We start from the raw sequence: 14,312 nt of genomic DNA, 5'->3' as shown, positions 1-14,312 counted from the left end.
TGAATCCTCCTTGACGAGATCCCATCCTTCCAAGATCTATGCCACAGTTCTTCCTGGCAGGGAGGGAAAAACTATGGACAAATTTGGACGTCACATATACCAGAATGCTATGATGTCCTCTAAAGTCCTCAATTATAATTTCTATTTCATCACTTATTTTGAATTTCTTCTTTCTCTTCTACCTAAGTTTTAAGCACTGATTAAAGAACACATCGATGAACATCTGGAAAGAAACGAACTTTTGAAAACAACCCAACATGGTTTCTGCAGGGGGAGATCGTGCCTAACGAACTTATTGCACTTCTTTGAAGGAATTAACAAACGGATGGACAGAGGAGACCCCATAGACATCATATACCTTGATTTCCAAAAAGCCTTTGACAAGGTGCCTCACGAACGTCTACTCCAGAAACTGAAGAACCATGGAGTGGACGGAGACGTACATAGATGGATCAGAAACTGGTTGGCGGGTAGGAAACAGAGGGTAGGGGTGAAGGGCCACTACTCAGACTGGATGGGGGTCACGAAGCAGTGTTCCCGCTAAGCTGCGCTGGGGTGCGCTGGCGCACAAAATATTACCTCGCAGCGCACAAGTTTCTCGTCACAGCGCACACAGTGTAGAGCACAGTTCTTCAACCGCCGGTCCGCAAACAAAATCTTGCCGGTCCGCGAAGGATTCGGTCCCCGCCGCAACGAAAGGCCGGCGTCAGCTGACTTGCAACTTCCTGTTGCAGTCGCTGTGCCGGGACTCCTGCCTTCGCCGGGACTCCTGCCTTCCACCGCGTTTGCCTCCTGCCTTGTCTCCGCACCTCCAGACCAGCAGCGGCAGCTGTGTATGCTTTTAACTTCGGCACAGAGCTGCCCCTAATCAATAGTTTAGCGCGGTTTCATAAGGCAGCCTCGGGGCCTTTGCTAGGCCGGCCCACATCGCATCATCGAAGCGGGCCGGCTATCAAAGGCCCCGAGGCTGCCTCATGAAACCGCGCTAAACTATTGATTAGGGGCAGCTCTGTGCCGAAGTTAAAAGCATACAGAGCTGCCGCTGCTGGTCTGAACTCTTGGGCCGCTGAAGGAGGGCAAAAAGCAGCTGTCCTGGAGGTTTCCCTTCCTCTCGCCTTTACAGGTTCCTTTTTTCCACCTTTTTTTTTTTCCTTCAAATGGCAACGGGCCCCAGCATCGACATCAATCAAGTAAGTTCCACTGTCAATCAAGCGGTTCTGCTCGGCCAAAGCTTCCCCTGTGACATGAGCCACCCTCAGGGGAAAGAAAGTGACCCACAAAGGTGAGGGGAAGGGGGGCAGATGATGGAAGTTGGGGGGGGGGGAGAGAGAGAGAGAGAGAGAAGGGGCAGATGATGGAATGGAGGAGATGAGAGAGAGAGAGAAGGGGACAGATGATGGAAGTGAGAAGAAGGGAGAGAGAGCAGAAGGCAGATGGATGTCAGTTGAGAAGGGAGAGCAGATGCTGAATGGAAGTGGGGAAAGAACACATACTGGATGGAAGGAGGAGATAAATAAAGGGGGAAGAAAATAGTAAGATAATGGAGGGGTGAGGGAAAGGGGTGACAAGCTGTGTGTAGACACAGTGAAAAGAGGGAAACGGGACTAAATAGTAAGAAAGAATTTAATTTAGATGGAGGCAGAAAATAGAGAAGGAAGACCAGAGAAGAAAAGGGAAGAGAGAGCAGAGAATGATCAGATCTGAGTGGAGGAAATGAGAAGAGAGATATGCTAAAAACCACAGGGGGGAGGGAAGGATAGAGATGCCAGACCATGAGGGGAACAGAAGGAAGATGATGGATGCTAGACCAAATTGGGGGGTGGGGGGGCAGGAGGAGAGATGGCAGGGAAAGACAGACAGTGAATGGAAGGGGCAGATGCTGGACTGAAGAGACAGAGAAGGTTATCATGCTGCTGTACCGGGCCATGGTACGCCCTCACCTGGAGTACTGCGTCCAGCACTGGTACTTTAAGAAGGACACGGTACTACTCGAAAGGATCCAGAGAAGAGCAACTAAAATGGTTAAGGGGCTGGAGGAGTTGCCGTACAGCGAAAGATTAGAGAAACTGGGCCTCTTCTCCCTTGAGCAGAGGAGATTGAGAGGGGACATGATAGAAACATTCAAGGTACTGAAGGGAATAGACTTAGTAGCTAAGGCAGGGAGAACGAGAGGGCACTCTCTAAAGTTGAAAGGGGATAGATTCCATACAAACGTAAGGAAGTTCTGTGGTAGAAAGCAACATATTTATTTGGCTCATAACTTGCTGGCGCCCGATATTTTTAGCTCACAGTGAAAAAAGTTTGCTCACAACACCCGCCCGCTTAGAGGGAACACTCACGAGTGGTATTCCGCAGGGCTCAGTGCTCGGGCCGCTGCTATTTAATATATTCATAAATGATCTAGAAACAGGCACGAAGTGTGAGATAATAAAATTTGCGGACGATACAAAACTATTTAGTGGAGCTGGGACTAAAGAGGAATGCGAAGAATTGCAAAGGGACTTGAACAAATTGGGGGAATGGGCGGCGAGATGGCAGATGAAGTTCAACGTTGAGAAATGTAAAGTATTGCATGTTGGAATCAGAAACCCGAGGTACAACTATACGATTGGAGGGATATTATTGAATGAGAGCAACCAAGAAAGGGACTTGGGGGTAATGGTGGACATGACAATGAAGCCGACGGCACAGTGCGCAACAGCCGCTAAAAAAGCAAATAGAATGCTAGGCATAATCAAGAAGGGTATTACAACAAGGACAAAAGAAGTTATCCTGCCATTGTATCGGGCGATGGTGCGCCCACATCTGGAATACTGTGTCCAATATTGGTCTCCGTACCTTAGGAAGGATATGGCGTTACTCGAGAGGGTTCAGAGGAGAGCGACACGCTTGATAAAAGGGATGGAAAACCTCTCATACGCTGAGAGATTGGAGAAACTGGGTCTCTTTTCCCTGGAGAAGAGGAGACTTAGAGGGGATATGATAGAGACTTATAAGATCATGAAGGGCATAGAGAGAGTAGAGAAGGACAGATTCTTCAAACTTTCGAAAAATAAAAGAACAAGAGGACACTTGGAAAAGTTGAAAGGGGACAGATTTAAAACGAGTGCTAGGAAGTTCTTCTTTACCCAACGAGTGGTGGACACCTGGAATGCGCTTCCAGAGGGAGTAATAGGGCAGGGTACAGTACAGGGGTTTAAGAAAGGATTGGACAATTTCCTGCTGTAAAAGGGGATAGAGGGGTATAAATAGAGGATTACTGCACAGGTCCTGGACCTGTGGGGCCGCCACGTGAGCGGACTGCTGGGCATGATGGACCTCAGGTCTGACCCAGCAGAGGCATTGCTTATGTTCTTATGTTCTTATGTTGGCTTATATGGATAACCACATGCATTTTGAGTTTCAAGAAGTCATTGCTTCTTTCTCTCAGTTACGTCTTCATCTCCTCCAATCATCTTATGATGCTTTCGAATTATCTGCCCGAGCAGCTGCTTGCTCTGTAGCTATGCGTCGTCTTGCCTGGCTTCGTACCATTGACATAAGAACATAAGAAGTTGCCTCCGCTGGGTCAGACCAGAGGTCCATCGTGCCCAGCAGTCCGCACCCGCGGCGGCCCACCAGGCCCATGACCTGTAATGTGATCCTTTTCTAAGCCCTTTGATCCCTTTTATCCTTCTATCTATAACCTATCTCTACCTCTATCTGTATCCCTCAATCCCCCTATCGTTCAGGAATTTATCCAATCCTTCTTTGAACCCCCGTAGTGTACTCTGTCCTATCACAACCTCCAGAAGCGCATTCCAGGTGTCCACCACCCTCTGTGTAAAAAAGAACTTCCTAGCATTGGTTCTAAAATTGTCCCCTTTCAGTTTCTCTGAGTGCCCCCTTGTGCTTGTGGTTCCCAATAATCTGAAGAATCTGTCCCTTTCTACCTTCTCTATGCCTTTCATGATCTTGAAAGTCTCTAACATGTCTCCTCTGAGTCTCTGCTTTTCAAGGGAGAAGAGCCCCAGCCTTCCCAACCTGTCTGCGTATGAAAGGTTTTCCATACCTTTTATCATTTTCGTCGCTCGTCTCTGGACCCTTTCAAGTATCGCCATGTCCTTCTTGAGTGACCAATACTGGACACAGTACTCCAGATGCGGGCGCACCATCGCACGATACAGCGGCATGATGACTTCCTTCGTCCTGGTTGTAATGCCCTTCCTAATAATACCCAACATTCTGTTTGCTTTCTTTGAGGCTGCTGCACATTGTGCCGTTGATTTCATTGTATCTACCAGCACTCCCAAGTCTTTTTCAAGGTTACTATCCCCTAGCACTGATCCTTCCATTTTGTAGCTGAACATCGGGTTTTTTTCCCCGAAATGCATGACCTTGCATTTCTCTATATTAAAGCGCATTTGCCATTTACTTGCTCACTCTTCCAGTTTGTTTAGGTTCCTTTGTAGGTCTTCACATTCTTCCGTGGTTCTAACCCTGCTACAGAGTTTGGTGTCATCCGCAAATTTTATAACTTCACACTTCGTCCCTGCTTCTAGGTCGTTTATAAATACATTGAACAGCAGCGGTCCGAGCACCAACCCCTGGGGAACACCGCTCGTGACCTTCCGCCAGTCCTAGTGGCCCTTCACTCCAACCCTTTGCTTTCTGCCTGCCAGTGTTTAATCCACCTGTGTATGTCCCCTTCCACCCCGTGGTTCCACAGTTTCCTAAGAAGCCGCTCAAGTGATACCGTGTCAAAGGCTTTTTGGAAGTCAAAATAGATGATGTCTACGGGTTCTCCTTTGTCCATCTGGCTCTTTATCCCTTCAAAGAAGTGCAGTAGATTCATTTGGCACGATCTTCCCTTGCAAAAGTCATGCTGGCTCGCTTTCAGTTGACATCTAACCTTCAACACCGCTTAGCTAACCTTCCTTGTCAAGGCAACGACCTCTTTGATGAATCCATCGAGGCAGCCACCAAGAAATTATCTGACCATGAAAATCATTTACTTCAATCATTAGACCTAAACCAAAGCCAACTCCTGCCAAGCCTGCACGCCCTGCTGTTATCTACCAAAGCCGGCTTCTTATACTCGTCCTCCTCTGAAAAAACAGCAACCTCAGAAGCAACAGAAATCCCAAACTTTTGCTGCACCTAAGGCTTCTCAGCCTTTTTGACTGTTTACAACAGAGCATAACCTCCATTGTTCTGTCTCTGTCTCTTTTTCCCCCTATAGAAGGTTGTCTCCATCATTTTTACAACCGATGGACGTTAATTACATCCGACCTCTGGGTGCTTACCATCATCAGGGAAGGATACTCTCTCCGTTTCACTCAGGTTCCACCAGAGCTTCCTCCAAGAGAGTATCCTGCCAATCCATCCCAGACTGCCCTTCTTCTTCAGGAAGCTCAAGCTCTGCTTCATCTCCATGCCATCGAACCAGTTCTCTTGGAACAGCAGAACAGGGGGTTTTACTCCCGTTACTTCCTTGTTCCGAAGAAGACGGGCGATCTGCGACCCATTCTGGATCTCAGGGCTCTCAACAAATTTCTAGTCAAAGAAAAGTTTCGAATGTTGTCCCTGGCATCTCTTTATCCTCTTCTCGAGCAGAATGACTGGTTATGCTCTCTGGATCTCAAGGAGGCCTACACTCATATTCCCATTCATCTGGCCTCCTGTCAATTCCTCAGATTTTGGGTGGGGAATCTGCATTATCAATACAGAGTTCTGCCCTTCGGCCTGGCCTCGTCTCCCAAATTGTTCACCAAGTGCCTGGTGGTGGTAGCAGCAGCTCTAAGAAATCATGGTCTTCAGGTATTTCCTTACCTCGACGACTGGCTCATCAAAGATTCCAACGGACTACCTGGTTCCTACAAAGTTTGAGATTCGAAATCAACTTTCCCAAATCTCAACTTCAGCCCTCACAGAATCTACAATTCATTGGAGCTGTTCCGGACACTGTCTAACTCAGAGCATTTAATCCGCAACAACATCTGGCAGCTCTTCTTCAACTCTGTCACACAGTGTCTTCCCGCTCTTCCATCTCAGCGAGACACATGATGGTACTTCTGGGTCACATGGCCTCCACAGTACACGTGACTCCTTTTGCCAGACATCACCTCAGAATTCCTCAGTGGACCCTGGCATCTCAATGGATGCAGGTTTGCGATCCTCTTTCTCGACACATCACAGTCACTCCTTCTTTGAAGCTGTCTCTCCGTTGGTGGATGCTCTCTTCCAATCTTTCCAGAGGCTTGCTTTTTCAACCACCCCCTCATCGGAAGGTCCTCAAAACAGGCTCTTCGACCTACGCTTTGGGCGCTCATCTCGATGGTCTCCGTACTCAAAGCCTCTTGACCAGTACGGATCGTCAGTGTCATATCAATCAGTTGGCACACAGAGCGATCCTCAAAGCTCTCCATGCTTTTCAACATCTACTTCACGACACAGTAGTCCTCATTCAAGTTTACTAGTTTCAAGTTTACTAGGTTTTAATAAACCACCTATCAAGGTTATCTAAGCGGTTTTACAATCAGGTACTCAAGCATTTTTCCTATCTGTCCCGGTGGGCTCACAATCTATCTAGTGCACCTGGGGCTATGGAGGACTGAGTGACTTGCCCTGGGTCACAAGGAGCAGCGCTGGATTTGAACCCACAACCCCAGGGTGCTGAGGCTGTAGATCCAACCACTGCGCCACACACTCCACACACTCATTCGCACGGACAACCAAGTCGTCATGTATTATGTCAACAAACAGGGAGGGACAGGGTCTGCCTCCCTTTGTCAATAAGCTCTGGAGGTTTGGGACTGGGCAATCCGCCACAACAACTTCCTCAAAGTTGTCTACATTCAAGGGGCGAAGAATTGCATGGCAGACAACTTGAGTCGTCTCCTACAACCTCACGAATGGACTCTCCATTCCTCGCCTCTTCATCACATTTTTTCACAGTGGGGAATGCCACAGATAGACCTCTCTGCAGCTCCCCACAACTACAAACTGCTTCAGTAATGCTCCAGGATATACTCTCCTCACCGCCTCGAGGCAGATGCTTTTCTTCTGGAATGGACAAATCTTTTCCTCTATGCATTTCCTCCATTCCCTCTCATTTTCAAGACTCTGGTCAAGTTGAAAAACGATCATGCCACCATGATTCTAATCGCTCCTCGGTGGCCGAGACAACTCTGGTACTCCCTTCTACTTCAACTCAGCAGCAGGGAGCCATACCTTCTACCAGTTTTTCCTTCTCTGCTTACACAGAGTCAAGAATCTCTGCTTCATCCCAACCTGCAGTCTCTACACTTGACAGCCTGGTACCTCTCAACATAACCCCTCTTCAGTTTTCTCAATCTGTAAGAGACGTTTTAGAAGCTTCTCAAAAGCTTATAACTAGACAATGCTATCATCAAAAATGGACTAGATTTTATTACATGGTGCTTTTTTCATCATAAGGAGCCTCAGCATTCCTCCTTATCTTCTCTTTTGGACTATCATTTGCACTTATTCAATTCTGGCCTCAAGTCTACATCTATACGAGTCCATCTCAGTGCAATTGCGGCTTACCAATCGCCAATTGATGGGAAACCCCTCTCTGCTCATCCCTTGGTTTCCAGATTCATGAAAGGACTTTTCAATGTCAAACCTCCTCTCAAACCACCTGCTGTGGTTTTGGACCTCAATTTTGTCCTTTCTCAACCATGAAGCCTCCATTTGAACCAATTGATAAGGCTCATCTAAATTATCTCACTTGGAAAGTCATGTTTCTCATTGCCCTCACTTCTGCTCGACGAGTCAGTGAGTTGCAAGCTGTAGTTACTGACCCCACCTTTCACGGTGTTCCATCATGACAAAGTAGTTCTTCGTACTCATCCAAAATTCCTACCTAAGGTGGTCTCAGAATTTCATCTCAACCAATCCATCTTACTTCCAGTGTTTTTTCCAAAGCCTCATTCTCACCCTGGAAAATCAGCTCTTCATAATCTGGACTGTAAACGTGCTTTGGCCTTCTACTTGAACGCACCAAACCGCTCCTCAACTTTTTGTCTCCTTTGATCCAAATAAGTTGAGACATCCTATTTCTAAGCGTACCATCTCCAACTGGATGGCGGCTTGTATCTCATTCTGCTATGCCCAGGCTGGATTACCCCTTCACAGTAAAGTCACAGCCTATAAAGTCAGAGCAATGGCAGCTTCAGTTGCTTTCCTCAGATCTACACCTATTGAGGAAATTTGTAAGGTTGCTACTTCGTCCTTGGTTCATACCTTCACTTCTCACTATTGTCTGGATACTTTCTCCAGACGGGAAGGACAGTTTGGCCAAACAGTATTACAAAATTTATTCTCCTAAATTGCCAACACTCCCACCATCCCATTCTGGTTAGCTTGGAGGTCACCCATATGTGAGAATATGGTGCCTGCTTGTCCTGGGATAACATAGTAACATAGTAGCATAGTAGATGATGGCAGATAAAGACCCGAATGGTCCATCCAGTCTGCCCAACTTGATTCAATTTAAATTTTTTTTCTTCTTAGCTATTTCTGGTCAAGAATCCAAAGCTTTACCCTTTACTGTGCTTGGGTTCCAACTGCCGAAATCTCTGTTAAGACTTACTCCAGCCCATCTACACCCTCCCAGCCATTGAAGCTCTCCCCAGCCCATCCTCCACCAAACAGCCATATACAGACACAGACCGTGCAAGTCTGCCCAGTACTGGCCTAATTCAATATTTAATATTATTTTCTGATTCTAAATCTTCTATGTTCATCCCACGCTTTTTTGAACTCTGTCACAGTTTTACTCTCCACCACCTCTCTCGGGAGCGCATTCCAGGCATCCACTACCCTCTCTGTAAAGTAGAATTTCCTAACATTGCCCCTGAATCTACCACCCCTCAACCTCAAATTATGTCCTCTGGTTTTACTATTTTCCTTTCTCCGGAAAAGATTTTGTTCTACGTTAATACCCTTCAAGTATTTGAACGTCTGAATCATATCTCCCCTGTCTCTCCTTTCCTCTAGGGTAAACATATTCAGGGCTTCCAGTCTCTCCTCATACGTCTTCTGGCGCAAGCCTCCTATCATTTTCGTCGCCCTCCTCTGGACCGCCTCAAGTCTTCTTACGTTCTTCGCCAGATACGGTCTCCAAAATTGAACACAATACTCCAAGTGGGGCCTTACCAATGACCTGTACAGGGGCATCAACACCTTCTTCCTTCTACTGACTACGCCTCTCTTTATACAGCTCAGCATCCTTCTGGCAGCAGCCACTGCCTTGTCACATTGTTTTTTCGCCTTTAGATCTTCGGACACTATAACCCCAAGGTTCCTCTCCCCGTCCGTGCATATCAACTTCTCTCCTCCCAGCATATACGGTTCCTTCCTATTATTAATCCCCAAATGCATTACTCTGCATTTCTTTGCATTGAATTTTAGTTGCCAGGTATTAGACCATTCCTCTAACTTTTGCAGATCCTTTTTCATATTTTCCACTCCCTCTTCGGTGTCTACTCTGTTACAAATCTTGGTATCATCTGCAAAAAGGCACACTTTTCCTTCTAACCCTTCAGCAATGTCACTCACAAACATATTGAACAGGATTGGCCTCAGCACCGAACCCTGAGGGACTCCACTAGTCACCTTTCCTACCTTCGAGCGACTTCCATTAACCACCACCCTCTGGCGTCTGTCCGACAGACAGTTTCTGACCCAGTTCACCACTTTGGGTCCTAACTTCAGCCCTTCAAGTTTGTTCAATAGCCTCCTATGAGGAACTGTATCAAAGGCTTTGCTGAAATCCAAGTAAATTACATCTAGCATATGTCCTCGATCCAGCTCTCTGGTCACCCAATCAAAAAATTCAATCAGGTTCGTTTGGCACGATTTTTTTGTAAAGCCATGCTGCCTCGGATCCTGTAACCCATTAGATTCAAGGAAGTACACTATCCTTTCTTTCAGCAACACTTCCATTATTTTTCCAACAAACTGAAGTGAGGCTCACCGGCCTGTAGTTTCCTGCTTTATCCCTGTGACTACTTTTATGAATAGGGACCACATCCGCTCTCTTCCTATCCCCAGGAATCACTCCCGTCTCCAGAGATTTGTTGAACAAGTCTTTAATAGGACTTGCCAGAACCTCTCTGAGCTCCCTTAGTATCCTGGGATGGATCCCGTCTGGTCCCATCGCTTTGTCCACCTTCAGTTTTTCAAGTTGCTCATAAACACCCTTCTCCGTGAACGGCGCAGAATCTACTCCATTTTCTCGTGTAACTTTGCCAGACAATCTCGGTCCTTCTCCAGGATTTTCTTCTGTGAACACAGAACAGAAGTATTTGTTTAGCACATTTGCTTTCTCCTCATCACTCTCCACATATTGGTTCCCAGCATCTTTTAGCCTAGCAATTCCATTTTTTATCTTCCTCCTTTCACTAATATATCTGAAAAATTTTTTATCTCCCTTTTTTACATTTTTAGCCATTTGTTCTTCCGCCTGTGCCTTCGCCAAACGTATCTCTCTCTTGGCTTCTTTCATTTTCACCCTGTAGTCCTTTCAGCTCTCCTCTTCTTGGGTTTTTTTATATTTCATGAACGCCAACTCTTTTGCCTTTATTTTCTCAGCCACTAGGTTGGAGATCCATATCTGCTTCCTTTTTCTCTTGTTTTTATTGATGTTCTTCACCTAAAGGTCCGTAGCCATTTTTATCGCTCCTTTCAGCTTAGACCACTGTCTTTCCACTTCTCTTATGTCCTCCCATCCTAACAGCTCTTTCTTCAGGTACTTTCCCATTGCTTTAAAGATCCAATATCGCTTTTTCCCTTGTGGGTTCTGTCACCATTTGTCTGAGCAGAGCATCTTGAAAGGCATCCACTATCTCCCTACTTCTTTCCGATTCCGCAGATGGAAAATTTCAGTCCGCATCCGGCAGGTTGAAATCTCCCAACAGCAGAACCTCCTCTTTCCTTCCAAACTTTTGGATATCCACAATCAGATCCTTATCAATTTGCTGCGATTGAGTCGGAGGTCTGTAGACTACACCCATGTAGATAGAAGTTCCATCTTCTCTTTTCAGAGCAATCCATATCGCTTCTTCCTCTCTCCAGGTCCCTTGCATTTCGGTCACTTGGATATTGATCTTTACATAGAGAGCTACTCCTCCACCTTTATGACCATCTCTGTCCTTCCTAAAAAGATTATATGTTTGCATCCCATCCATGTGATTCACTGAACCATGTCTCTATGATAGAGACAATATCTAGATCTGCCTCTAACATCAGTGCTTGCAGATCATGAACTTTGTTGCTTAGACTGTGAGCATTTGTGGTCATCACTTTCCAGCTATTTTTCAGTGATAATCTCCTTTTTCGTATGGATTTTTGTGTCGTTTCACTTTCAGTTGCAATACTAAGAAATGAGTTGCTGATATTGCTTATGTTGCTGTCTTTACTACTATCACATCTTTTCTTTTGCCGGGGGTGGTCTCTATAATTGTCCTTTGTACATACACCACCCCCATCTTCTAGTTTAAATGCCTAGAAAAATATTGTCTAAATTTCTCTGAAAGGTTTCTTTTTCCTGCTGTAGTAATATGTAGCCCATCAGTGCAATATAGCTTCTTGTCCTTCCATGTATTTCCCCATCCTCCCATGTAACTGAAGCCTTCTTGATGACACCAGGCCCTGAGCCATCTATTAAAGTCCTCTGTGTTTTTCACTCTTTGCTCTCCTTTTCCATATGCAGGCAGTATTTCAGAAAAAGCTAAAGTCATTACAAAAGGTTTCACATCCTCACCAAGCTCCCGAAAAGCTTTCTGTGCTGCAAGTGTGGAGTTGTTGGCCAGGTCATTTGTTCCCAGATGGATAACAACATCAGTGTTAAACTCCTTAGTTTCTTCCTTAATTATAGTCAGTATTTGCCTGGAACTCCTAGTAGCTGAGGATCCTGGAAGACACTTCACTATTTTGGTCTTTTCGCCCTGTGTTCCAAGGTTAATGCCTCTGATGATGGAATCCCCCAACAGTAATAGTTTTCTGTTTTTGGCTTTTTTATTTGTGCTTAGGGTGCTTGTTCTCTTGAGTTACCTTCATTGGTTTCAGTCCCACCTCCCTTCTGTTTTCTTGAGTATCGCAGTGCACTAGTGGAGCGAAGGAATTTTGTAGAGGTAATATTAGTGAAGGTGGATGTTTAAGTGTTACATGTCGCAGTCTTCCTGAGCCTACTATGACCCATTTATTCCTGGGCTGTTTTATTCTTTGAGGTAGAGGTGGTAAGTTGGTATGATTTTGTGGAGTGATGGAAGCTGCTTTAATTGTATTCAATTCCTGTTTAAGTTTGCAGAGCTCCTCCTTAATACTAGCAAGTTGAAGACAGATGGGGCAAGCCTTAAGCCTCCAAATAGTATGTCTTGGAATTAAAGCACCACAGTGATTGTATAGAATAAAGATCATCTTGATTGGTTGTGAAGTGACTTGATTTGAGTAGTCCTGATTATTTGGGTCTCTATATATGGTGGGACTATAAGTCTTACCCTTATTCCTATGAAGAGGAAGAGGAAATAAGATTTAACAGAGGAAAGAGAAGGGTTTATTTTTTTGTGCTTTTTTTTTTTTTTAGTAAGAAACAGGGATGAGAAGAGAAATTAAGCAGATATAATGCTGAAAACCAGTGAAAAGAGCAGAATATGAAATGCAGAGCAACTTATCTTATTGAAGTTCACAGGGCAGCCTTGTTCACAGCACTGTCCCAAAGATAATGCACAGTTACTTACCATAATAGGTGTTATCCAGGGACAGCAGGCAGCTATTCTCACAACCCACCCACCTCCCCTGGTTGGCTTCTCTGCTAGCTATCTGAACTGAGGAGACGCTGGGCAGGAAGGCACTTGCGCATGCGCGGTACGAGCGACTCGAAACTTTGAGTTTCTTCAAGCAAGTCTGCTTGTGAGGCATCCGCATCCGAGCTCCATCGGATGACATCTCCCATATGTGAAAATAGCTGCCTGCTGTCCCTGGATAACACCTGTTATGGTATGTAACTGTGCTTTTTGGAAACAAGCTTTACATCATATGAAACAACTTTATATAAATTTGAGATGGAGCAATGATAGACACATTGAAACACATTGTAGGGTTTATCCCTGTTTGTGATTTCCATACCATCTTACAGTTCTGAGCTCCTCGAGTAAGTTTATACAGTATTTTTATGATTGTAGTGTTCCTTTTTTTGTTTTTTGTGCTAAGTATTTCATCACTTTGGGACACTAGTCTTTATATACAGTATTACCCAGTAGCGGTTTAAGGGAATTATTTTAATGGTCATTTGCCAGAATTCATTTGCTAACACATTAATATTTCCATTAATACCTTGTAATCCAAGCCTTCTGAACAGTTGAACACAACACACTGTATAGCAAGTGCTTTTGCAAGATCTTTAGTAGTTTCTGTTTTGCCTGTGCCAGCTGGTCCAGCAGGAGCTCCACCTAAATCAAGCTGCAAAGCTCCCATGAGGCAAAGGTAACATCGATCCTGAAGGTGTGAATAGATAATTGTTTTTACATTTTACAAAATAAAATTTTGACGTCATTAAAATGCTTTTAATACATGGACTGTGTATGGAACTACAAAAATTATTTGATTATGATGATGTGAGGAATCGTATTGCAATAAAAGATCTCGTTGCGCAAACTTTGCTCTTAGGTTCCGAGCTCATTGGGGAGAACAAGATAGAAAACAAATTAAATGATTTAAATAAATAAATAAATAAATTTTGAGGGTGAAAGCTGTTATAATAAAGCAAGGTATTACAAACTATAACCTTCCTGTGCACAGTACAGTAGTTTGAATGCTGGATCCATTCTGATATAAATGAACATCCAAAAAATCAATAAACTCACAATGACTCACGATTGTAAACTTCAATGATGTAGAAATTGAATTCAATCACTGAAAAAATTGTTGAAACTGATTGGCAGTGCCATCCCAAAGAAGGAATACATCATCCAGAAATCGATACCAACATCTAATATACTGATACCAACTAGAGCAGTGGTCTCAAACATGTGGCCCGGGGGCCACATGCGGCCCACCAGGTACTATTTTGAGGCCCTCGACATTTTATCATAATCACAAAAGTAAAATAAAAAACAGTTTCTTGATCATATGTCTCTTTAGCTATAAATGACAATATTATTATTAAGACTTAGCCATAAAGAAAGATTTATAAACTATAAAGAGTTTTACCTCATGCAAATCGTCATTTCTTAATAAGACATGAACTATTTTTTCTGAGGCCCTCCAAATACCTACAAATCCAAAATGTGGTCCTGCAAAGGGTT

At 44.6% G+C, this 14,312-nt stretch overlaps 1 protein-coding gene across 1 annotated transcript in view; it reads right to left on the bottom strand.

Moving 5' to 3' along the window:
* The window catches only part of LOC117347325 (dynein heavy chain 6, axonemal-like), a 2,502,256-nt gene that overhangs the window by 1,391,142 nt on the left and 1,096,802 nt on the right, over positions 1-14,312 (bottom strand). Inside the window, 1 exon segment of the mRNA XM_033918113.1 lies at positions 13,342-13,503. Within this exon segment, the coding sequence (XP_033774004.1) occupies positions 13,342-13,503 (162 nt within the window).

The sequence above is a fragment of the Geotrypetes seraphini genome, chromosome 1, assembly GCF_902459505.1.
Source record: "Geotrypetes seraphini chromosome 1, aGeoSer1.1, whole genome shotgun sequence".
Taxonomy (NCBI): Eukaryota; Metazoa; Chordata; class Amphibia; order Gymnophiona; family Dermophiidae; genus Geotrypetes; species Geotrypetes seraphini.
The sequence above is the reverse complement of the archived record's forward strand: the minus strand, read 5'-3'. Positions and strand labels throughout refer to the sequence as shown.